The sequence below is a fragment of the Manis javanica genome, chromosome 3 (genome assembly GCF_040802235.1).
Source record: "Manis javanica isolate MJ-LG chromosome 3, MJ_LKY, whole genome shotgun sequence".
NCBI classification, from domain to species: Eukaryota; Metazoa; Chordata; class Mammalia; order Pholidota; family Manidae; genus Manis; species Manis javanica.
The window spans coordinates 130,200,494-130,226,248 of record NC_133158.1 but is presented as its reverse complement, the minus strand read 5'-3'; the positions used below and the strand labels follow the sequence as shown (position 1 = coordinate 130,226,248).

The window sequence follows — 25,755 nt, the reverse complement described above, 5'->3', positions numbered from 1 at the left end:
TTATGTGTAACTCTAGTTTGTCTTCCAGCTAAAATTACTATAAGTCTCACAGATACTATCATCTTACTCTATATCTTCTCCATTATCCAGAGGTAGGCTCAAAGAATAACCATAATTTCCTTTACACATTATTATTTCCCCACTGAGTTTTCCCATTTTAATATACATAAATTGCTAAACATATAAGATTAGTATAGAGGTGGATTCATGAAAGTTTGTTGTAAATGTATTTAAAAGTATGTATATTTTGTGTTGATAACTAACAAAAAGATATAGACTGTTGAATCTTTATATTATGATATGGCAGTGTGACACTAATGTTTTCAGAATTTCTTATTGCTTATGAAGAACTATTCAATTTTAATAGGAACACTGGATCAATATAGGTTATAGGGATGAAATATAGGATCTTAAAAATCTAACATCATTGGTATTTTCATTGAAACTTGAAATAATTTTGAAATTTCAGATAGTTCAAATAAATCCTGAATACATGCAGAAAGTAGTTGATGTCTTGAATTGAGAAATGACTTTGACTTTAACATAACTCATTCTAAAAATAGCCATCTCACTTTCCTATGATTTATATTTTCTTTGAAACAACCTTGCAAATGTGTTGCTCTTTTTAGTTCCTTTTTATATCAAAGGTACTATGAGAAAGTGGGCATGAATTCTCCTATTATCTGTTTGATTTGTGTGTCTCCCTATACTCCACAAGTTGGGCATAAAGCAGAACTGTTTGTTTTGTTTCCCATGGGGACCTCAAAAGAATGAAAAGAAGTGATAGCAGGACAGTATGCACTATCAGAAGGAGCAACAAGAAATTGCATTTTTTTTTCAGTTTTGTTGGAAAGTATATGGATAGTATTTGTCACTGAAATAATGTGTCTCATTTATATTGTACCTGTTCTTCTGTGGAGCTCAAAGCACTTTATGGACACTCTCATTAATCCTAAAGCCTGAGCTAGGTGCTTGGCAGCTTTTGTCCTCTCTTTATGGTCTGGGAGGCTGCAGTTTAAAGGATGTCATTGTGCAGGAATGTGCAAAGTGTTCAGAAGATAACCAGTGGGCATAGTGTAAAGTGGACAGCTGAGAAGACTTCCGTTACTTTATTTTAAAAGGTTTTGTAGTAATACCTGTCCAAGGAGGTGAAAGGCAAATGTAATTATTTGAAATATTTGCACTCCTCTTTACCTCCAGAAAAATTTTCCTAATGAGTCTGTAATTACTAGGACTGTCATGCTTCTACACCTCCAGGACTGAAACCTCAGTCGTTTACTCTGTTACCTCATAGCCACTGCTCTGGTCAAGGGAATGCCAAGTCGTGATTGCCAAATTCTCCTTTTTTGGGCTTTTCATATGGATCTTTATCTTTCTGATTCCTGAGACATCCTATTTCATGCGAGTACTACTATTTGTTGAGAAACTGCTATAGCTTCTAACAGTTTTGACAATAAAGAGCCTTAATTTCAGAGTCTAGAAGAAGCAGTCTCTGAGCCCACTTCGGTTGCTTACCAGCTGTGTGACTTTAAGAGTCTCAAAGTTTCTGAGCTTTAGAGTCATTTCTGTAAAATGAAAATAATGACTAGTTCAAAAGGTTGCATCTTCAAATATGAAATAGAGAAAGGGAATGGATAATATACGCTAGCTACCAAGCTCTATACATGGCAGAAATGGGACCTGTTTTGTTGTTTTTGTTGTTGTTATTGTATTCCCTTTTCCAACTCTATTTTTTTTCTGCATATCACTCTTAGATCAGTATTCTGAAATTCTCTTTCATCATATTAATTCTCTGCTCAAAACTGCATACAAGCCCCAGTGTTAATTTTATTCACAGTTAATCTATCATACAAGTCCCCCCACAATAAGGACTGCCTAATTTTAATCTTAAACTTCAACATATATAGTAATCTCCAGTTAACCTTCACTTCTTGTCACTGTTTTCACACCATTATTTTCTTACACAGCCCTTTTAATGATGTTGATTCTTTTGCCATCACCAACATTGCACACATTTTTTTTTATAGTTTGAAATATATATGTTGCATAAAAAATCCTGTCAAAGCCAGGATCATTTGACACCAGATAATGTGAATAAAGAGTAGGTGTTTTTAGGGCTCTAGATACTACTTAAAGAGGCACTCTTATTTCCCTGTGAGGGGTCAAACTCACTTCATGGAACCACGCTCTGACATGTGACCACTGACCAGTCCCAGGACACTGCTGTGCCATTCACCCATCAGCAGTTAATTTCTTTGCACTGAATTTATCATTGTCCTTTTCAGATACCTATTTGTTCCTTACCTCTGCCCTCCCAGGTTTCTGCAGGCCTGCTGAAGCCTCATTGCCTTGGTGGTTCATTTCCCACTGCCTAGCCGAAGACGTTAAGATATTCAGCAATCTGAAACTCTTTCAGTCACTGAACAGTTCTACTCACAAAGCTGGACTTCTGTGTTTTGTTTTGTTTGGCCATGCATTTTATTTATTTATTTATATTTTTTATCAAGGTACATACAACAAAATGCACAAATCTTAGTGTACAGCTTGAGAATTTTGACATGCATATACATTCATGTAACCGCCAAGATCTCAAACATTTTAATTATTTTTTCCCCTTCACCTATTTCACCCATATCCCATCATCTTCCCCTATTGAAAATATCTGTCTGTTCTCTGTGTTGATGAGTCTAGTTCTGTTTTATTTGTTGGTTTTGTTTTTTAGGTTCCATGTATAAGGGACATCATGTGGTAATTGTCTGACTTACTTCACTGAGCTTAATACTTTCTATGTCCATCCATGTTGTTGCAAATGGCAAGATGTTGTTATTTTTTATGGCTGAATAATATTATATTGCATATATGTACCACATATTCTTTATCCATTCATCTATTGGCAGACACTTAGGTTGACTATTACAAATAGTTCTGCAGCAAACATAGGGGTGCATGTATCTTTTCACATTAGTGATTTTATTTTCTTTGGGTAAATTCTCAGAAGTGGAATTATTGGGTTATATTGTGTTTCTACTTTTTGTTTTTCCATACTGGCTGCATCAATTTTACATTCTCACCAGTAGTGCAAGAGGGTTCCCTTGTCTCCATATCCTTGCCAACACTTGTTACTTCTTGTCTTTTAGATAGTGTCCATTCTGGCTGATGTGAGGTGATTATTTCCTTGTGGTTTTGATTTGCATTTTCCTGATAATTAGTGATGTTGATCATTTTTTCATGTGTCCTTTGGCCATCTGTATGTCTCTTTGGAAAAATCTCTATTCAGGTCCTCTCCCCATTTTAAATCAGATTATTATTATTATTATTGTTGTTGTTATTATTATTATTTGATGTTGAGTTGAATGAGTTCTTTATATATTTTTGATATTAGCCCCTTATTGGATATATCATTTGCAAACACATTCTCCCATTTAGTAGGCTGCCTTTTCATTTTGATGATGGTATCCTTTGTGCATAAGGTTTTTAGTTCATGGAGTTCCACTTGTTTATTTTTTCTTTTGTTTCCCTTGCTTAGGAGACATATCAAAAAAAAATTATTAATGCTCATGTTCAGGAGCGTACTGCCTATGTTTTCTTCTTAGAGTTTTATGGTATATTTAGATCTTTAATCTATTTTGAGTTTATTTTTATGTATGGTGTAAGACAGTGATTCAGTTTTATTCTTTTTTATGTAGCTACCCAGCTTTCCAGCACCTTTTATTGAAAAGACTACCTTTTTCCTATTGTATATACTTGTCTCATATATTAATCATCCTTATAAGTATGAATTTATTTCTGGGCTGTCCCTTTTTTTCCATTGATCTATGTGTCTCTTTTTGAGCCAGTACCATAAAGATTTGATCACTGAGAAGTTAGACATTTCAGATCTTCTCTCCCCTCTCAGCTCCTCTACTTGGTTCCCTGTTTCCATCCTAACCCTATTCCCACAAAAATGCAGTTAGAGAGAGTTGCCAGACAGTAATCTGTTCTTGCTCTTGAATAACTGCTTGGACTTTTATTCCCCCCAGTCACGTAAGATCCTATTCATTTTCTCCTTCTTATAGAAAACATTCATGATTTGACTAAGGCCAATGCAAAAAGTTCTTGATATGTAGTATAAGATATAATTTTACATCATTGAATTATTAGGAAGATTAAATGAAGCTAAAAAGGAAGTTTAGGCCAAAGTGAATAATCTTGAATTTTGTTCAAGGTCTGTTATCACAGAAAAGCTTTTAAAGAATGACTCTCAATGGTGCTGTTTGAAATCCTACACACAGGAACTAACAAAGACATCATTCCTACCCTAAGGTACACCCTAGCTTATTAACTGGACCATTAGCCTTGTAAGCACAGCCATGTCTCTCGCGGTGCCATTAGAGCCTTTGCTATGACTTCAAAGAAGACTTATTACTTAGTGAAATAACCATTCAATACTAAAAAATTTACCTTATTAAGAAAATAGGCAAGAATTATTTTAGTCCTTTTTTTTTTAAGATGTAATTTTGGGTCCCATTTGATAAAATAATTTAAGGAATTGTATGTCCAAAACAAATTGGTTAATTATGCTCACCAAATTACAGATATTTTCTGTAAGAAAATTCTCATATATATAACTTCGGGTGAAAATCTAATAATAGAATATTCTGATTATATTTCTGTGTACAGATAATTCTTGATGATCAATCTGTGGCATATTAACTGAGGGGATTTTTTCCATGGCACATGTTTAAAAATCCCCATTGTTTTTCTTCCATGAGTATCTTCTCCCCACATACAACATCACTATAGCAAGATACTAGAGTGATATGTTTCCAGTCACAATTCTATGTGTGAATAACAGCAAAACAGAATGTTGATGATATTGTAAGAAAAATGGTAAGCCAGGGTGGTAATTTACTGAAATCTTTTATGTTACCCATTCCAAATATGAGACGCTTTCCTGTAATTACAGTGAGATATTCACGTCAAATTTAGATGCACTCATGTAAACACAAAGAACCTCCTTCAACATCAAGGTAAGAAAGATTTCTATTAAATTCCTACCTGGATTATAAAGTGCCATATGGTATTCTGAAACACATTTTGGAAAGGGAACTATTTTAGAGAGGGCATGATTAGTTTATTTAAATGATTGCAAATGGGCAAGTTTAGAATCAAAATTTTAGAAATAGAAAATCTATAGACATTGTACATATAATGAAGGGAAGGCTGTAAAAGGTGAAAAACTTCCCCAGAGTCACTTCCAGTTGGAAACAGAGAGGAGACAGGAGACATAGACCTTGGGCCAATGTCCCTTTCTTGTGTCACTGTTTCCATGTCAAAAACAGAAAATACACCTAGAAACCATGAAGAGCTGGGGAGCACTACTTCATATGTGGCAGTTCATTTAACCTAAGGTTTGTATCAGGAGAACAAGGGTTAATTATTTTCCACTTTTAGGATCAGAAAACATCTAAAAAATAAGCAAATCCAGACGTAAAGTGCTGGTTTTCTGCCTATTCATCTAATCAGAGTCATAAAATAATGTATTCTCATTACAATCTGTTATGAAGAATTTTATTGTAAATTAATGGTTGCATACTTTCACCACAACCAAAAAAACAAACAGAACACATCCACACAGTTTATTTGCTGTGTTTTGAAAAATGCAAACTACACTTTTTCTAAAACCAGAAACTTTGCAAATCATCCCAGTGTTCATACCCTTCAAGTCTGAGATGGAAAGTTTCTCGGGGGTATGCCTCTGAAGAGGATTGCTTTGCTTATATTACATGTAATGTGCAGATGGCCAATTATTCCAGTTGTGAATCTACTGTGAATCTAGACTACTCTCCTTGACATAAAGAACAGAACTAGATATTTTATTTGTCTCTTAGTTTGTTTTTTTTATGATATAGTTTATGGTTTATTTCCAAGTGTTCATGTTCTTGGGATGCTTTAGGGAATGAAATAGTCTTGGGAGTAGCAAATGTTGAATACAAAAGAATAGAAATATTAGAGTTACATGGAATAGGGAATCAGTTCTCATACAAATTATTTCTCTGAAATAGAATTATGAAACATTTGTCAATATCTGAATATTACCATTGTTATCATACACCTATATTTTCACTTAAAATGACATATTCATAAATATAAGTTCAGTGAGACAAAACAAATGCCAGAGGAAGTCCTGTTTCTTGAGTGGGAGGATCAGGCTACAAAAATGTCTTTAGAGAATAAGTTGATGGTGACCAACATCAACCAGGAGCATACGAATGGATTTTGTCTCTGAAGTCATTACATCAATTTGTGTTAATGCCATTAAAAACATTTCAAGTATTTAAAAATATATATTCTAAAAATTCTATAAATAATAGTTCGATTATAGGACATACCAGATTTCAACCAACAATATATTTAAATACTCTACTAGTGTCCTGTATAGTGGCTGAAATGAAGTCATAGCATATTTATGCATTAAAACAATTTAATACAATAATAAAAGCTCTTCTTTGCCAACTTTGGAACAAATTCTAAGGCTGCAGAGCCACAAGTATACTTCAGTGATGGGAGAATTGTCTAGTTCTTTCTGAGCCTGTCATACTCATGATCATTATCTTTGAATAAGCTAATTCAAAAGAGAGAGCCCAAAATATTGATATAATATTAACAAGTTAATGTTAACAAAGACTTTTGCTGTGTATTACTTTTTAAAATAAAATTGTGCTCTACATAGTCTCTACGCTCTTTCAATATCAGAATGTACATACCCTTTTCTTTATAAATGATTATTACTACTTCTCCTCCGTTAGTGTAGAATTAAATATGACTATTTTTACAACACATTAGCTAAGCATTAAAATACTGTGATATTTACTAGGGAAGATGACAGGATGCTTTAGCTTAAGAGAGGACCAATGCATTGAGTAAGTGAGACCATCTGTGTCTTCATTTGTAATTGCAAGCTTTAAATCATGAGTCATGAGTTTGAGCTTTATGATTAGACAAAAAAAAAATTCACTTCAACATTGGTATGGTCATTCATCCAAAAAATATTCACTGAGCCCCTATTTTTTACTATGCAGTGTGCTAAACCATGGGAATATAGCAGAGACTGGACTCCCAAGAGGCTTCTACTCTGGTCAGTGAGCAAAAAGTAAAAAAATCAGAAGAGAGAAATGTTTACTAAATATGTTAGCAAGGTATTGTGCTGGGGGGCACATACAAAGACTAAGCTTCCCAGAGTAAGTGATGTTGAAGAGGTGGGTAAACTGGCATCAGCCTGCTTTTAAACATACAATTTATTAGTTTGAGAGGAGGCAGGAAATGTGATATAAATTAAGAAGCCAGTTTTCATTCTAATTATAAGAATAGCTATCAGTAATAAAAATCCCACATGGTAAAAAATATATGCACGTGTATATATGTATGTGTGTGTGTCTGTGTATGAATATATACACATAGAGTCTGAGAACATAGATGAGCTCTGAGAAGACTGCATAGCACAAAGCATTTTTAAGTGTTAATTATTTCATTTTGAATAATAACATAGACAACACAGTGGTGAATTTGACGAGTTTGAGGAAAGATGATATTCATAACCAGTGGGTTATGAGATACTGAAATAATAAAGGATCAGCTATATTTACAAGGACAACAAAATGACTAGACAATTTAGTGCACTGGTCATTTCAGGGAAATGGCTGTAAATTTAGTGAGCTAAAATAAAAATGAGAAATCATTTGTGCAAGTTATTTAACAGTCTGATTTCTATCAAAGTGTCAGTCCTCAGGAGAAAATGGAATCAAATATTCTGAGGTATCACTGATATCAACTTGTTCATTTGATATTTGAGTCTTTTTAAGAAAGTGCAGCACAAAATGTGTTTTAAAAATCCCTGCTATTTAAGCTCTCTGATTGCTTGATTCTCTGGCAAGTGGGAAGTATTTACACTTTTGGTGTTTCAGTCTTTTACTATAATGAATAATAGTAGTTGAAAACCAAGAAAAGAAAAAAGTCAAACCAGTTAGCTATTGTATATTTATTCATGATGGAAATAGAGTATCATAAAGGTAATTTTGATTTTTAAATCAATAAGGTTATCTTTGAGAAAAGGACAAAACAAAAAGAAATGCTCTCAGTCCAATTTAAACTTGTTATTTAGTGATGGCATGTAAGCGGACTTGCTACCATTTTGAAGGAGACTGAGAAAACTTGATTTGAGGCTTGCTGAAGTAGTAAAGGCTCTGCCGTCTTTAATTTTAGGTACGATGAGCAAACACAGTGTATTGATCTTCATCCTCTCCATGCTGCTTTTCATATCTTCCTTGCTGAGAATGTTATCTAAATTGTGCTTTGGAAAATATATAATGATTTAGACCAGTGCTTATCTAATATGCATATGAATAACCTGGGGATCTTGGTAGACTACAGATTGTAATTCAGTAGTCTGGGCTGGAGTTTGGGATTCCACCTTTCTAATGAGTTTCCATACCCATGCTGCTTGTCCAAGGATTGTACAGTGAATAGAAAGGGTCTCTAGGATCTCTGCTTATATGGTGTAGCACACATCTCGTTTACACACACACACACACACACACACACACACACACACACACACACACACACACACACACACACGTCAAGTTCCCAGGATTGAGTTATACTCCCCGATTGGGAAATTGTACTATCATTCTCAATAGCAGCATATTATCATTGCTGAACCAGACAAATTCCTCTTGCTTTATTAACCAGCACTTTTTTTTTTAACCTTATTTCACCTCTTGGTGCCTTAATTTTGATGGTTTTGGCCCAAGATTTCTATTCTCTAAGGTTTATCTTTCCTGATACTCTTTGGGTAATTGGCACTTGCTGTATACACTAACTTTTCAATTAATTTAAAAGAATTCTATCTTGCCATCCACAAAAGTGCAGGCAGCCCCCAGAGTGTTCTTGTTTTCTTTGTGCACATAACCGGACAAGACTGAAGTAGGCATGAACAATTGAAAAGCATAATGCAAAACCTATTTATTATATACAATTTGAAAACATTTTGCATATTTTTAATCTCATTTCTTCTACATTTCACCCACCGAGGTTCAGGTTCTAGTCCTCTGGGCTAATGTACTCTTTTTATTTCAGCAAGTCAGCATAATGAAGAGCCTTTGGAGTCACTCTGGTCGTTCAGGCGCAGTAGGCAGGATTACAATACTGTCACATGACATTATTAGTGTGTTACATTTCAGACAATGAGTCAGTGAATAGAGTCAAACTTGGGACTGTGTATATCCAATTTCCTCTACTATGTGCATGTGGCATTGTATCAGGGTGTGGATTATTGAAGGCACCGATCAGTTTGGATGTTTATATGGTTTACAAAGAGTGCATAAAGTAAAGAGAGAACTAGCTAGCCCATCTACTAAAATAAAAATTGGTGTCAGTCTTTATTGAGCATAAACAAAGTACATGGTATTATATAAATGATAAAAATCTAAAAGGATGCTGAAATATAATGTCAAAATATTTTCTGGATGGTACCCTTTGCATCACAACACATAATCCACCTGATATTCAGTTCATATCTAATGGATCCTTATAGTTCATAAATGTGTTTTAAAATGTAACTGAATACAATGGTACATATGTTTGGTTTTATTCAAACCTTAATGATGTAAGAAAATGAAATTATTCTCTTAGCTCTTCTTAGAGAGCTGAGAGTTAAAAAAATAAATGAGTGGGTTTTCTTAAAACTTTTGTCTATAATTTAATCTGGTGTCCTGTAAAGTCCTGCTTTTAGCATCTGCTCTCAGGAGTGCACTGTTTGTCAAATTTCCATTAAGTTGAAGGTGAAAAATTAATGAACCACTTACTTCAGATATCTCAGAACTAATGCAAGTCGATTAGTCATGCAGCACAAAAAAATCAAAGATTTTGGTATGTTCAATTATAGTTTAGGATTCACTCATGTTTAACTGTTAAGTGCATTGGTCCATATTTCTAATAGAGCGTTCTAGAGAAAAAAGGAATGCAGTTACTGATTTTTTTATTAACAGGTAAATATATGTCAAAGACGATTTTATTTATAGAAATATATATATTTTTAATTCCCAAAGGTACTTTTAGAGCAAGGTTAATCAGGTTGTTGATGGGGATGGATGGATTTTGAAAGCCTTTGTAATGTGTCTGCTGTGGGAAGGTAGGTAGCTGGAAGAAAAGCAAAGATGTATAGCAGTCATAGGATTAATAGAACTATAATTTATTCTTCAGCTGTATCCCTGCTGTATATCCTAGGCATAGAGGAAACCAGTAAGATAGAGGCTTTGAAACTATTTCTCAAAGAATTATTGATTCTTTCTTTTTTCCACTAAACTGAGCTCCTGTTATATTCCTGGCAATGTGATAGGCACTGTGTTTCATGCAATGATGTGGAAGACGTGGACCTTGTCTTCAATGAAGTTAGAGTTCAGAGGGGGGAAAAACAAAGTGTTTTTACATAGTGATGATGTTAATTAGAGTGGAAACACTGAAAAAAAAAGGGCAGATGTATCATGTATCACCTAGAACGGAGAATGTCAGAGAAAGCTTGTTGCCGAAAGTGATGTGTGAGTAAGGGTCTAAAGTGAATAGTTCACACGTGTGGTGCATGAAAAGAGTGAATAAAGTGGACAGGACAGTTTAAGCAAAAATATGGAGGATGTAAATCACAGAGCATGTGGGGGCAGCATAAGTTTTGGTATAAGATGTATGGAGAGGAATGATGGGAAATAAAGTTAAAAATATAAGGTCTGAAATTGTGAAAGCCCCAAATGACAAGTTACAGAGTTGAGTAGCTGAATTTGGGAGAGATGAAATCATACAGCAAATAAATTTACTTTGTATTGGTAATGTGTCAGCCCCTAACATCCACGAAAATTTCAAAATAACAGATTGCACATTTCTCTGACATTCTTTTTCCTAAATATGTTTTCTCCTCAATACTTTTTGTTGTCCCTGGACAATAAAAGTTCCGAAGGGTGTAGCCGAGGGAGAAAATACATGCTGGGAAAACCAGGGTGAGATGGCAATAGATGGTCTCCCAGCTGGTGTGCTGAGGCTTGGGGTCTGTGAGCTGAGGTATTAATCACTGTGGCCCTGGGTGCAGCCTGGCGTAGCAGAGACTCAGGGCTTGTCACTTGAGGTTGAGAGCAGCAGAAGTCCCCTTCAGTTTACCTCGTCAGGCTGTGTGACCACCAGCATCTTCTATGTGAAGCATGGAGGGCCTAGAATCTGTAGTTGCAGAGAGCACCCATTCCAAAGGCACCACGCTTGATTTAATGCTCTGCTCTGGCTGGATTGAAATTGTTGTTTTTTGAACACGAAGTCCTATATGGTCATTCTGTTCGGGGCCCCGCAAATTATATAGCCAGTCTTGGCGCTATGAGATGAAAATGGTTAGGAAGTAATGAACTACACTGTGGTCAAAATGCACTGTCATATATCCATATAATAGAGGTTGCCAGATTATGAGACTAGCATTGTACTTATATACCAAAACTGGTCCGAAGCTTAAATCTTGTGTATTTTTTCTTCAAAGCCATGACTTCTGTGGCTTCCACAGGCCTAAGCTGAATACCACTATTTAGCCTTGTGGTTTTCTAGATGATAAGTTAAGGAAATATTTCTGAAACATCTTTTCTCATTTATAATCTGCCTCCTGGAGCCTGGGTACCAGTATCTTTGAGCTCTGCATCCCCTGCGGTTCTATCAAATTAAACTCGGAGAAAAACTTTGGCAATTATTTTCCCTAATAAAAACTCTGAAAAATAAAGCTCTGTGTTTACAAACATTATTGGCCACCTGATAGTCATTCCACTGTGTATTTCCTTTTCTGAGTCAGTATAAATATATAAACTGAAAAAGTTTTTCTTAGTTCGTAGGCACAATTTAGTGTATTAACTATTCTCTTTATGCTGAGTGCTTGTGTTACACTTTCCTTTTTTTTAATTTTAATTTTTTCAAAGTTATAGCTGAATATAAATAGTCAAATATTTCTACAAAACTTAATTTAGAAAAATATCTCTCTTTCTCCCATCCTCTCTTTCCCAAAGGAAAACATTTAATTGCTTCTAACAATTTTGGTTGTTACCTACTTATTTTTATGCTGTCTCCAAGAGCATGTATAAAAATCGAATTCATTTTTTAGTTTTATCCATTGTATTGATTTACCACTATAGAAGACAAAGATTTAATTTTTTTTCCCAAGCCTCCATGTACCCTTACCTGATATTTGCCTTTTCCTTTTTTCCTAAAAACTAATATCAATTTTTGTGTTAAAAAAGTAATTATGTATATTATTGAGTGTGCAGATATTTTTCATATTGTACATTTCTTAAACAATTTTTGTTCCCTTTGAGCTCATTACACAGATTTCCTATTTTTCTGTGTATCTAGAAATTCTTCAAATGCTCTGACTTTTCTGTAATAATTTTTTCAATACAGTTACACACATCTGGTATTCACTTATTTTTGTCTTCCTGGAGACCTCCCTCTCCAAACCCCCTGACCTCCCTTCTCTTATTGTCAGTAGATCTGCTGCACGTGTGTCATTTTATGATTATCCTTGGCTGAGAGCTGCCACTTAAGAATGGCAAAATTAAGTTGATTTGAAGTTTTGTGTATGGCTGGGATTTATTGACTGATGAGTTTTAACACAGGATGTCTTGGGTCCATTGTTTTATTTGTAGACTTCCAAACTTTCAATATTTTTATTTATTCTCCATTGACCTGGTTATATTTACTAAAAGTGAAACATCTATTGCCCTACCTGGAAGGAAGGAGTCTTGGCACCAAGAGAGCAAAACATCTGAAGAATCTCTGCCATCATAACACCATCCCATTTTAAGCATGAGACTCACCCTGCGCTGTGTCTGGCATCTCCCTGTTCAGCATCCTACTTTCAGTTTCCTGCCGGAGTGGGGGAGGGAGGAAGGCATGTTCACATGAACTGGGTGAGGGGAAGATTCAGGAGGAGAGACCCCTCACAATCAGAGTTTCATCAAATTCTCCTGTTTCTAGTCCTTCCTTAACTTCTGCTCTTAATAGGTAGCAGCTGTTTCCAACTCCTGAGCCTTTCTAGGTTCTGTGAGACAAACTTCATTGCTTCTCAGTTCCCCTCTGATGGCTTAGATTTTGATGTCTTTGGCTCTGTTACATCAGTTGACATTTATGTATATGCTTTCCAGCTTCAGAGTCACATCGCTATTGTCTCTTCTATTCTCTTGGCCCCTGTGGATTTATGCATTTTTATTCCTTTATAGTCTTTTCAGTGAAGTTTTATGGGGGAGTGGAGGTTCATGCATATGTACAATCTGCTATAGGATACATAAAGTATTTGGATGGAATTTTGATTATGAAGTACCTCAAATCATTTTTAACAAGTGGAAAGAGTATAACTAAGGAATATACAAACAAATCAACTAAAATGAACTCACTGCTCATCTTTTAAATGCTTATTACAAAAAAAAGAACTCTTCAAGTGTTTAATTTCTGTTTACTAAGGATTCTGTTCCTTTTCCTTTTGAACACAGATGGAAGCTTTAGGCAAAACCGATCAAACCTCACCTCTCTACTAGTGCAGCCCATCTCAGCATCTCTCGTTGCAAAACTGATCTCTTCGCCAAAAGATAGAACCAAAAACGGCATCTGTAGCCACCTAGAACTTCCAAATAATGGTAAAGTATTTAATGTCTTTCTGTGTGTCTTGTTTTTGTAAAGACCACTGTGCCTCCAGGGCAAAGGGTCTTCCCAGCATGGGGTGAGTCTCCTATGAAACTGGTGAAACTAAAGGAAGTCAAGGGAAAGGGTAGTTTGAGAGATAGGCTTTTTTAAATTCCTTACAGTCCCTAATCAGGCTTGGCCCTGTCAATCTCCAGCCATGGCTTGTGCTCGGCTGCCTTGGTGGGCTCTCTACCTCTCCCCCAGCCCCTTCGGCTCCATGGGCCAGTCCTTGGTGACTGGCAGACACAATACCACTTACTTACCAGGAACAGACAAGAGGAGACAACTGCTGTTTTCTCTCTATCCTGTGATCTGGAGGCTGCAGGAGGCTACAGAAATAAACACCTATTGATACGTAAATAGATTAAGGTTAGGCAGGAGATTCTGGAAATTCTGCCATTTACCCCACAACCATGATCATTTTTAATTTCTTAAATTGACATATTTAGGATTATTCTGTTAATAAGACATTTATTTTCTGATGTGGTGAGCATTTATTTCTCTCCTATGGCTCTTTAAGGGACATTTCTGGAAAATAATTTTGATAAAGACTAAGAATTGACCAAACTGAGAGACTTAAAAATGGACAAAAAAGCATTTTGAACTGCAACAAAGAAAAACGGCTTTACAAATAGAGCATTTGTACATTCATGAAAATCTGCTTCACATAGCTTCTCAGTTTCAGCTTCAGCAGTCTTGTAGCCTGCCAAGATTCAGTGGATAGCAGTCAGCTATCTGGGGTATGAAGTCTTTTAGTGGAAAGCATTAAAGCCTAATTCCTGCGATTGACTAAAAAATCCCTCTGTCTTTACGCATCATCGCCCGAGAGATGCTTCTTGTTCTGCAGCGCAGTTTGTCAGGCCTTGTTGGAACACATTGGATAAAACTGAAGTAGTTAAGCTACCGGTGGTGGGATGCAAGGCACGGCTGCATCTCATTTCTGCCTGCAGCCTCAGCAGCAGAGTTCTTTACGTATTATGAAGTTTGTATCTAGTTGCTGTGAAATTCAACTGAAGGACTCTGGTTTTGCATTCAGACCTGGAGGCTCAACTACCCATGTTTCAGCTCATTTGTTTTTCTCTTGACAACAAAAGCATTAAAAAAGAAAGGTTTTGAAGAAGCCAAAAAAAAGTATCTGAATACATTTAGGATTGCCCCTTGTTGACAAGCCCTGTTGACAGTTCAGGATTGTATCAGTTAGAGACATGCACTTTTCAAAATCCTGTAAACTGAGAGACTGCTAACTGTAAACTGAGAGATCATCAGTTGAGCAAAGTGGGACATACAGAAAACAATGATAAGCCTGTTTCCTCAAAGCAGGAATAAAGAAGACCTTGAGGAACTTTCTATTTTGTTTTGTTGTTTTTTGTCTTCAAAGCCCTACAAACTGATCATGGGCTCCATTTGTTAAAATATGTAAACAGCACTTTAATAACAATAGAGTTGTGAAGAAGACACTAGATGTTCAAAAGACCAATAAGCCCATATTAAACTAATTAATTCAATAACTGATCAGAACCCCTAATGTGTCCCAGCCACTGTCCTGCCATGATGTATGTCTGCATGTTTTTGTATTCTGTAAAATGTTATGTTAGTATCATCCTTACCAAATACTTACATAATGCTGGGATAGTTAAGCAAAATGGGACTCTCTAGCTGTATGTATCTCCACATCAGCTTAGAAGAAAAATTGAATGTATAGAAATTTGTTTACAACTCCATTATTAAGGAAACTACCAAAGAGGACTTCTTTCTAAAAGATTATGCCATATCAAAATTTCCTCATGGATATAGTAATCATTATTGTTTAAAGAAAAAAATTCAGAGATATATTTAAATTGAGAAGATATTTCATATTATTATGCATCCTTCCTTCATCATTTTTAAAAATATGGAGTATTACATTTAGATTTCCCTAAAACTGATTAAGTAGTCTGAGTTTTGAAGTTTAAACTAATCTTAAATGTAAGAGAATGACACTTTACCCCAGTGTTTTAGATAACAATACTCATGATACATCCAAAATAATTAATTTAAATTTTCTTATAAACACATAAATATATAAGTTGTTTACTATGATATATGTCAGGATGGGACATGAAAAGGATACAGAAAGAGGTGCCATTTTTTTTGAGCAATAAGAGCAATGCTTATAGTTTATGGATTAAAAAATAATTTACAATATATATAATTTGAAATTATAACTGTTGAATTTTCTCAGTATAGTCCTGAGATTTAGTGTAGGAAAATCTTCACTATACAGAAGTATAGCCAGAAGTGCATTAAAAATATGTATATAAGTTAACTGTTTTCTTTCCTGTTTAGCCCTTTATGTACAGTGAATCAAAATTCCTTAAAGTCCAAACAAAAATAGAGTGTTGTTATCTATAATGGACAGACTCTTCTTAGAATCCATTTGCCATCTCCCTCTTTGAACTGTTGCCAACATTTCCCAACAACATGATATGAGTAGGTTTGACCACATTCTAAGATTTAGAAATAGATTCTGATTACCTCAAGTCTATTAGCATATCACCATTTTATGATGATTGGTTCAAGGAAGATGTAAACCTGGGCAGAGAGAGCTAAGACATAGTTTCTCAACTTTGAGCAATAACTCACTTAAACACTAGAGCTGAACAAGAAAGCATGTGGGCCTGGGATCCTTGTGACCTTGAGGGTATAGCCTACCTGAAAATGGAGGCAACAGAAAGAAGGTATAGGAGAATAAAAGGGAGAAAAATAAATAGAGATAGAAGAGAGAAAGAATATCTTTAAAAAAAAATTTTTTAAGGTATGATTGATATACACTCTTATAAAGATTTCACATGAAAAAGCAATGTGGTTACTACATTTACCCATATTATGAAGTCCCCCCCATACCCCAATGCAGTCACTGTCCATCAGTGCAGTAAGATGCCACAGATTCACTATGTGCCTTCTCTGTGCTACACTGTTCTCCCCGTGATCCTCCACACCATGTGTACTAAAACATAATGCCCCTCAATCCTCTACTCCCTCCCTCCCACCTGCCCTCCCACATCCCTCCCCTTTGGTAACCACTAGTTCATTCTTGGAGTCTCTGAGTCTGCTGCCATTTTGTTCCTTCAGTTTTGCTTCACTGTTATAATCCACAAATGAAGGAAGTCATTTGGCATTTGTCTTTCTCTGCCTGGCTTATTTCACTGAGCATAATGTCCTCCAGCCCCATCCATGTTGTTGCAAACAGTAGGATTTATTTCTTTCTTATGGCTGAATAGTATTCCATTGTGTATATGTCCCACCTCTTCTTTATCCATTTATCTACTGATGGGTACATATCTTGGCTATTATAAATAGTGCTGCGATAAACATAGGGGTGCATATGTCTTTTTGAATCTGAAAAGTTGTATTATTTGGGTAAATTCCAAGGAGTGGGGTTCCCTGGTAAAATGGTATTATCTATTTTTAGTTTTTTGAAGAACCTCCATATTGCTTTCCACAATGGTTGAACTAGCTTACATTCACACCAGCAGTGTAGGAGGGTTCCCCTTTCTCCGCATCTTTGCCAGCATTTGTTGTTCTTAGTCTTTTTGATGCTGTCCATCCTTACTGGTGTGAGATGATATCTCATTGTGGTTTTAATTTGCATTTCCCTGATGATTAGTGATGTGGAGCATCTTTTCATGTGTCTGTTAGCCATCTGAATTTCTTCTTTGGAGAAGTGTTCCTTCATATCCTCTGCCCATTTGTTAATCAGGTTAGTTGCTTTTAGGGTGTTGAAGTATGTAAGTTCTTGATATATGTTGGATGTTAAGCCCTTGTCAGATATGTCATTTACAAATATATTCTCCCATACTGTAGGATGCCTTTTTGTTCTGTTGATGGTATCCTTTGCTGTACAGAAACTTTTTAGTTTGATGTAGTCCCATGAGTTCATTTTTGCTTTTGTTTCCCTTGCTTGAGGAGAAGCATTCAGGAAGAAGTTGCTCATGCTTATATTCAGGAGATGTTTGTGTATGTTTTCTTCTAAGAGTTTTATGGTTTCATGACTTACATTCAGGTCTTTAATCAATTTTGAGCTTACTTTTGTGTATACAGTTAAACAATAATCCACTTTCATTCTCTTGCATGTAGCTGTCCGGTTTTGCCAATACCAGTTGTTGAAGAGGCTGTCATTTCCCCTTTGTATGTCCATGTCTCCTTTATCATATATTAATTGACCATATATGGTTGGGTTTATATCAGGGCACTCTAATCTATTCCATTGGTCTGTGGGTCTGTTCTTGTGCCAATACCAAATTGTCTTGATTACTGTGGCTTTGTAGTAGAGCTTGAAGTTGGGGAGCATAACCTCCCAGCTTTATTCTTCCTTCTCAGAATTTCTTTGGCTATTCGAGGTCCTTTGTGGTTCCATATTAATTTTAGAATGATTTTCTCTAGTTCATTGAAGAACACTTTGACAGGAATTGCATTGAATCTATAGATTCTTGAGGCAGGATGGCTATTTTGACAATATTAATTCTTCTGATCCATGAGCAAGGGATGTGTTTCCATTTATTGGTATCTTCTTTAATTTCTCATAAGAGTGTCTTGTAGTTTTCAGAGTATAGGTCTTTCACTTCCTTGGTTAGGTTAATTCCTAGGTATTTTATTCTTTTTGATGTAATTGTGAATGGAATTGTTTTCATGATTTCTCTCTCTGTTAGTTCATTGTTAATGTTTAGGAATGTGACAGATTGCTGTATATTAATTTTGTATCCAGCAACTTTGCTGAATTCAGGTATTAGATCTAATAGCTTCAGAGTGGATTCTTTACAGTTTTTTATGTACAATATCATGTCATCTGCAAACTGAGACATTTTAACTTCTTCCTTGCCAATCTGGATGCCTTTTATTTCTTTGTGTCGTCTGATTGCTGTGGCGAGGACCTCCAGTACTATGTTAAAGAAAAGTGCGGTGAGTGGGCTTCCTTGTCTTGTTCCCCAATCTTAAAGGAAAAGCTTTCAGCTTCTTGCTGTTAAGTATGATGTTGGCTATGGGTTTGTCATATATGGCCTTTATTATGTTGAGGTACTTGTCCTGTATACCCATTTTGTTGAGAGTTTTAATCATGTATGGATGTTGAATTTTGTCAAATGTTTTTTCAGCATCTGTGGAGATGATCATGTGGTTTTTGTCATTTTGGTGGTGGATGATGTTGATGGATTTTCGAATGTTAGACCATCCTTGCATCCCTGCAATAAATCCTATTTGATCATGATGGATGATCTTTTTGATGTAATTTTGAATTTGGTTTGCTAATGCAAAATGTTTAGTATTTTTACATCTATGTTCATCAGGGATATTGGTCTGTAATTTTCTTTTTTTGTGGTGTCTTTGCCTGGTTTGGTATTAGAGTGATGCTGGCCTCATAGAGTGAGATTGGATGTATTCCCTCCTCTTCTACTCTTTGGAAAACTTTAAGGAAGATGGGTATTAGTTCTTTACTAAATGTTTGATAAAATTTAGTGGTGAAGTCATCTGGCTCAGGGGTTTTATTCTTAGGTAGTTTTTTGATTACCAGTTCAATCTCATTGCTGGTAATTGGTCTGTTCATATTTTCTGTTTCTTTCTGGGTCAGTCTTGGCAGGTTGTATTTTTCTAGAAAGTTGTCCATTTCTTCTAGGTTATCCAGTTTGTTAGCATCTAATTTTTTCATAGTATTCCCTCATAATTCTTTGTATTTCTGTGGTTTCTGTTGTGATTTTCCCTTTCTCATTTCTGATTCTGTTTACGTGTGTAGACTCTTTTTTCTTGATAAGTCTGGCTAGGCATTTATCTATTTTGTTTATTTTCTCGAAGAATCAGCTTTTGCTTTCATTGATTCTATTGTTTTATTCTTCTTGATTTTATTTATTTATGCTCTAATTGTTATTATGTCTCTCCTTCTACTGATTTTGGGCCTCATTTGTTCTTCTTTTTCTAATTTCATTAATTGTGAGTTTAGACTGCTTATATGGGATTGTTCTTCCTTCCTGAGGTAGGCCTGTATTGCAATATACTTTCCTCTTAGCACAGCCTTGGCTGCATCCCCAGATTTGTGGTGTTGAATTATTGTTGTCATTTGTCTCGTTGAATTATTGTTGTCATTTGTCTCTATATATTGCTTTATCTCTGTTTTTATTTGGTCATTGATCCATTGGTTATTTAGGAGCATGTTTTGAAGCCTCCATGTGTTTGTAGGATTTTTCATTTTCTTTGCGTAATTTATTTCTAATTTCATACCTTTGTGGTCTGAGAAACTGGTTGGTACAATTTCAATCTTTTTGAATTTACTTAGGCTCTTTTTGTGGCCTAATATATGATATATTCTTGAAAATGTTCCATGTGCACTTGAGAAGAATGTGTATTCTGCTGTTTTTGGGTGTAGAGTTTTGTAGATGTCTCTTGGATCCATCTGTTCTAATGTGTTGTTAGATGCCTCTGTGTTATCACTTATTTTCTGTCTGGTTGATCTGTCTTTCAGAGTGAGTGAAGTGTTGAAATCTCCTAGAATGAATGCATTCCATTCTATTTTCCCTTGTAATTCTGTTAGTATTTGTTCCACATTAGTGGGTACTCCTGAGTTGGGAGCATAGATATTTATAATAGTTACATCTTCTTGTTGGATTGACCCCTTTATCATTATGTAATGTCCTTCTTTGTCTCTTGCAACTTTCTTTGTTTTAAAGTCTTTTTTGGTCTGATACAAGTACTGCAACTATTGCTTTTTTCTCACTATTAGTTGCATAAAATATCTTTTTACATCCCTTTACTTTTAGTCTGTGTATGTTTTAGGGTTTAAAGTGAGTCTCCTGTAGGCAACATATAAATCGCTCTTATTTTTTTATCCACTCAGTGACTCTATGTCTTGATTGGTGCATTCAGTCCATTTACATTTAGGGTGATTATCAATAGGTATCTACTTATTGCCATTGTAGACTTTAGATTGGTGGTTACCAAAAGTTCAAGGTTAACTTCCTTACTGTCTAAGAGGCTAACTTAACTCACTTAATATGCTATTACAAACATAATCTAAAAGTTCTTTTCATTTTCTCCTCCTTTTTCTTCCTCCTCCATTCTTTATGTATTAGGTATCCTATTCTATACTCTTTGTCTATCCCTTGTTTGACTTTGGGGATTGTTAATTTAATTTTGCATTTGCTTAGTTATTAGCTGTTCTACTTTCTTTACTGTGGTTTTATAACCTCTGGTGACAACTATTAAACCTTAGGGACACTTCCATCTATAGCAGTCCCTCCAAAATAGACTATAGAGATGGTTTGTGGGAGGTAAATTCTCTGAGCTTTTAGTTATCTGGAAATTGTTTAATCCCTCCTTAAAATGTAAATGATAAATTTGCTGGATAATATAATCTTGGTTCCAGGCCCCTCTGCTTCATTGCATTAAGTACATCATGCCACACCCTTCTGGTCTGTAAGGTTTCTGCTGAGAAGTCTGATGATATCCTGATGGGCTTTCCTTTATATATGATCTTATTTCTGGCTCTAGCTGCTTTTAGTAGTCTGTCCTTATCCTTGATCTTTGCCATTTTAATTACTATATGTCTTGGTTTTGTCTTCCTTGGGTCCCTTGTTTTGGGAGATCTGTGCATCTGTATGGCCTGAGAGACTATCTCCTTCCCCATATTGGGGAAGTTTTCAGCAACTACCTCCTAAAAGACACTTTCTATCCCTTTCTCTCTCTTTTCTTCTTCTGGTACCCCTGTAATACAAATATTGTTCCATTTGGATTGGTCACACAGTTCTCTCAATATTCTTTCATTCTTGGAGATCCTTTTTTCTCTCTGTGCCTCAGCTTCTTTGTATTCCTCTTCTCTAGTTTTTATTTCATTTATCATCTCCACCACTGTATCTAATCTGCTTTTAATACCCTCCATTGTGCTCGTCAATGATTGGATTTCTGACTGGAATACATTCCTGAGTTCTTGAATATCTTTCTGTACCTCCATGAGCATGTTAATTATTTTTATTTTGAACTCCCTTTCAGGGAGAATCATGAGGTTGATGTCATCTTTCTCAGGAGTTATATTTATTTTACTCTGAACCATGTTCCTTTGGTGTTTCATATTTGTATATAGCGCCCTGTAGGGTCCAGAAGCTCTATTCTCTGGAGCTGCTCAGCCCGTGAAGCATTCTTGGGGGTTGCATGGGAGTGGTATTGGTGCCTGGGGGGAGGAAAGATCTGTCTCCTGCTTCCCAGCTGCTATACTTGCTATGCCTGTCTCCACTCCCTGAATCAGTAGGCTGAGCACATAGGTATAAGCCTCTATGGTTTGCATTTTTAGTTGCTGTAGACAGATCTTCACTCTGGCTGGCCTAATGCCAGGGTAGGGTTTGCGGGTTTGTGAGCCAGGGGGCTGGCTGGGAAAAAGGCTTAGTAGGCTGCCTATCACAGAGGGGGTCCTTGGATCTGTGTTGCCAGCCAGGGAGCTGGAGCACCTGAAGATCATGAAAGATCCCAACCTGCTAGGCAGAGTGCACCCAGAAAATTTTGTCTACCTGTCCTTTCTCCTGAGCTCTATGCAATCCTTGCCCCTTTAAGCAGCTCTCTTGCTGTTAGAAGTCTCTCAGACTGCCAGCCTTTCTTTGGTCCCAGAGCAGCCGGATATGGATCCCTGCTTTCCACAAGCGGCAGGAATCTCAGTCTCTCCCGGAATTCTGCCTGTCTTAGTTTCCCAATCCCCTAATCACGAGAGTATCATGTAAGCACCATGAAATGTAGGTTTGTGCTCCCAGAGCAGATCTCTGGTGGTAGGTATTCAGCCATCCCAGGCCTCCACTCCCTCCCCACTCCATTTCTCTTCCTCCTGCTGGTGAGCTGGGGTGGGGGAAGGGCTTGGGTCCCGAAGAGCCACAGCTCTGGTACGTTACCCTGTTCCATGAAGTCTGCTCTTTTCTCCAGGTGTATGCAGTTTGGTGCAGTCATATTTCCTGTACTCTTTCAGGATTAGTTGTATTAATTATATTTTCATATTATATGCACTTTTAGGAGGAAGCCTCTGTCTCACCTCTCACATCGCCATTGTTCAAGAAAAAATATCTTGTCCACATTATTTGACTACTAAATAAAGCCTTTACTGAAGCCAAATCTCCTGAACTGGCCATATATATGACTTAATACACACCCCTTTTAAAGCCAGTGTATGTTGGATTTTCACTTTCTTACAACCAAAAGCTACCTACCTGACACAGACCACAGGGCTTGAACACAACAAAGAAACTAAATATCTGCAGTCATGAAATAGGCTCAGAAAAGTGAAGTGAATTACAGGATATTTGTATGGAAAGCCCTGAGATAACTAACAATTGTATGAGGAATAGAAAAGAAGCAGGAGATATGCATGCATATGTATATATATATATGTACATGCACACACACACACACACATACACACACACGCACATATACAGGTTGTTTGCATTGACTAGATAATTGACTATTGACTTCATTTCATTTTTCTTGATTTTACTTTTTGTTAAGTTTTAGCCTTTAATCAAATCTAACATCTCATCAATCTTTGTCTTTGATAATCAACAAAAAATACAAAAATTTGAGTTTTCACTTATCAATCTGAGCTTGTGGTTAAAAACCATGAATATAGCAAAAAAGAAAAAGGAGAGGAGAATATAAAATTAATTTATGTAATTTAGGGTAAAAATAAATGAATCAGGCTAAAATAAACATTTTAATATGTTTGATAAATCACTTTTCATAAATAGAAAAATGACCATTTCTGTTGCATAAAACTTAATCTCATCAGCAATGGGAAGTTTCTACATCTCTTCAAAGGGATAAATATATATCCATATGGATATATTTGTTCATTTTCCTTATTCACAATTGTATATATTCTTCCATGAAAATAACTTTTATTAGATAATTTAATGTCTACTGGTAATGTTCTTCATAATTTTTTATGAATTTCAAATGTATTTTGAAGATTGCTATTTCTAACTTTGTAACAGCTACTTGAATATATGCATGGTTGTCATTTCTTGAGTGGAGATTTGAGAAGACATATTGACTATATTATCTACAAGTTGTGGTTATATTAAAATTTGTTGACAAATAATACATTTTAGCTTTTCAGGAAATATCCATTGACAAGAAAGGCTAGTAGAGTTGAGACCATTATTTTTGTTCCATAGGAGACTAAGCAACCTGCTCAGAGTAGCTCCAAAGTTGCTATACATGATAAGATCCTGGAATACACCCCATGTTACTCTGATTAAAGAATGTCTTGATATATATCAAGTAGATAACAGAATGTTATGGATGTGATATGGTGTGGCCCTATTTGAGCATCACAAAAGAAAGAATTCACCAGCAGGCCTAAAAATATTAAGATAATTGAAAACTTGTTTTAGAGCAGGGTGGGCTTTAATCACTTCCAGCCATCAACCTGGAGGGAAACATCCAGAACAACATGGAGAGGAATTTAATTTGTTCAGACAACTTCTACATGACATTCATATTCATATGGTAGTAACTTTTTATACAAAAAAATATTCAGTGAGCTAGAATACTTCAGAAAAGACCAATTGATGTTGTGACAAATGTAAGCTGGATAGTAGTAGTCACTGAACTGTGCATTGGAGACACCCCAATTTTTAGACTCTTCAAGCAGCCAGTTGCATAGTCTGGACCTAGGAGTTTGAGCTGGAAGCTGATAACAGAGAAATCAGTAGAACTAAAGATCAGCCTTCATGAGCTGCCTGCCAGTCTGAAGTTCTCGGACAAAAGGAAAAAAAGCTTCAGAAATCACTTTGAAAGACTATTCATTCAGGTCTTAAACAGAGTGAACATAGGTGGGAAACCCATTGTCCAAGTCCTTGGAAAGTACAGTCAGTTCTCTGTTTCCTGGGGAGTGCAGGTTGGGTTTACCAAGGGTGACACTGTTCTGTCATTCACTTGGAACTGCTCAGATTTCTAGGTTTCTCTCTTGACAGTTTTGATTTTAGGAAATGATTTAGCTTGCATTCAGCCTAGAGTTTAGTTTGTTTGCTAAAAGGCCTAAACATAATATGAGATGTACACTTTTAAGCAGAATTACCTGTAACAAGTCTCTTCCAATTTCCAATGTTTCTCAGCAACTTTGAGTTTCTTGTGTTTCTATCACATCATTTCTCAAGTACCTGTCATTCCTTACAAATTGCAGAAGCTCTACCTAGACTCTGTACTTTATATATGTGATAACATCCATTAGAGCATGCCTTATCTTTATATTTTTAGGATGCTTTTTTCACAATGGGCTGACATGGTCATTTACTATCTTAGAAACTGCTACATTCCTCAGTGCCTTTCTAGTTCTATATCATATCATTTTTTTCCTGTATTCAGTATTCTATTACTGTATTCAGTATTATCCAAATATGTCTTGCAAGTTTGTGCTTCTAAATTGTAAGGCCCTAGTATCCTCAATAGCTCTATGTAGAAGCCCTCCCCTCCATAAAAAAAGCCCATTAAGGTTCTCCTCAACCTGGAAGCAGCTTCTTCTGACTTTCTGTAACACTTCAGGCGTTTATGTGCTCCTTGGTATTGGGATAGGTTATCCTTCTGAGGTAGAGTATAAGCACCTTGGCTTTTTGTTAGAATGTGTTGTTTCCCTTTACTTCTTCTTTATGATTTCCTTGAGGTTACTTTATGATGCAGAGTGCAATAGTTGTTCCACGAGGAAGTTTGAAAGGAGTGTGTACTGTGGCTGTCAGTTAGAGAGTTCTTTATATGTCTGTTTAGACTAAATTCCTTAATCACATCATTCTGTATCCTAATATTAGTATTTAACATCTCCCACTATGAAAATATGTTTATCTATTTTATCTTATAATTCTGTCAATTTTTGATTTATATATTTTGAGGTCATTTCTTAGGTCTTCATAAATTCATACATATCTTGGTTGGTTGAAATGCTTACCAGATGAAGTGGTCTTCTTTATATCTATAATGCACCTCTCACATTTGATTTGACCTGATACTAACTTAGCTCCACCAGTTTTTTTG

At 35.8% G+C, this 25,755-nt stretch overlaps 1 protein-coding gene across 9 annotated transcripts in view; it reads left to right on the top strand.

Moving 5' to 3' along the window:
* NAALADL2 (N-acetylated alpha-linked acidic dipeptidase like 2) overlaps positions 1-25,755 on the top strand; it is a 1,394,480-nt gene that overhangs the window by 980,685 nt on the left and 388,040 nt on the right. For 8 of the 9 annotated variants that reach the window (XM_073232064.1, XM_073232060.1, XM_073232062.1 and 5 more), the window contains one exon: positions 13,542-13,685. The exons of the other annotated variant lie outside the window; for it this stretch is intronic. In XM_073232064.1, coding sequence (XP_073088165.1) covers positions 13,542-13,685 — 144 coding nt within the window. The remainder of the gene's footprint in view (positions 1-13,541; positions 13,686-25,755) is intronic. 9 annotated transcript variants of the gene reach the window in all.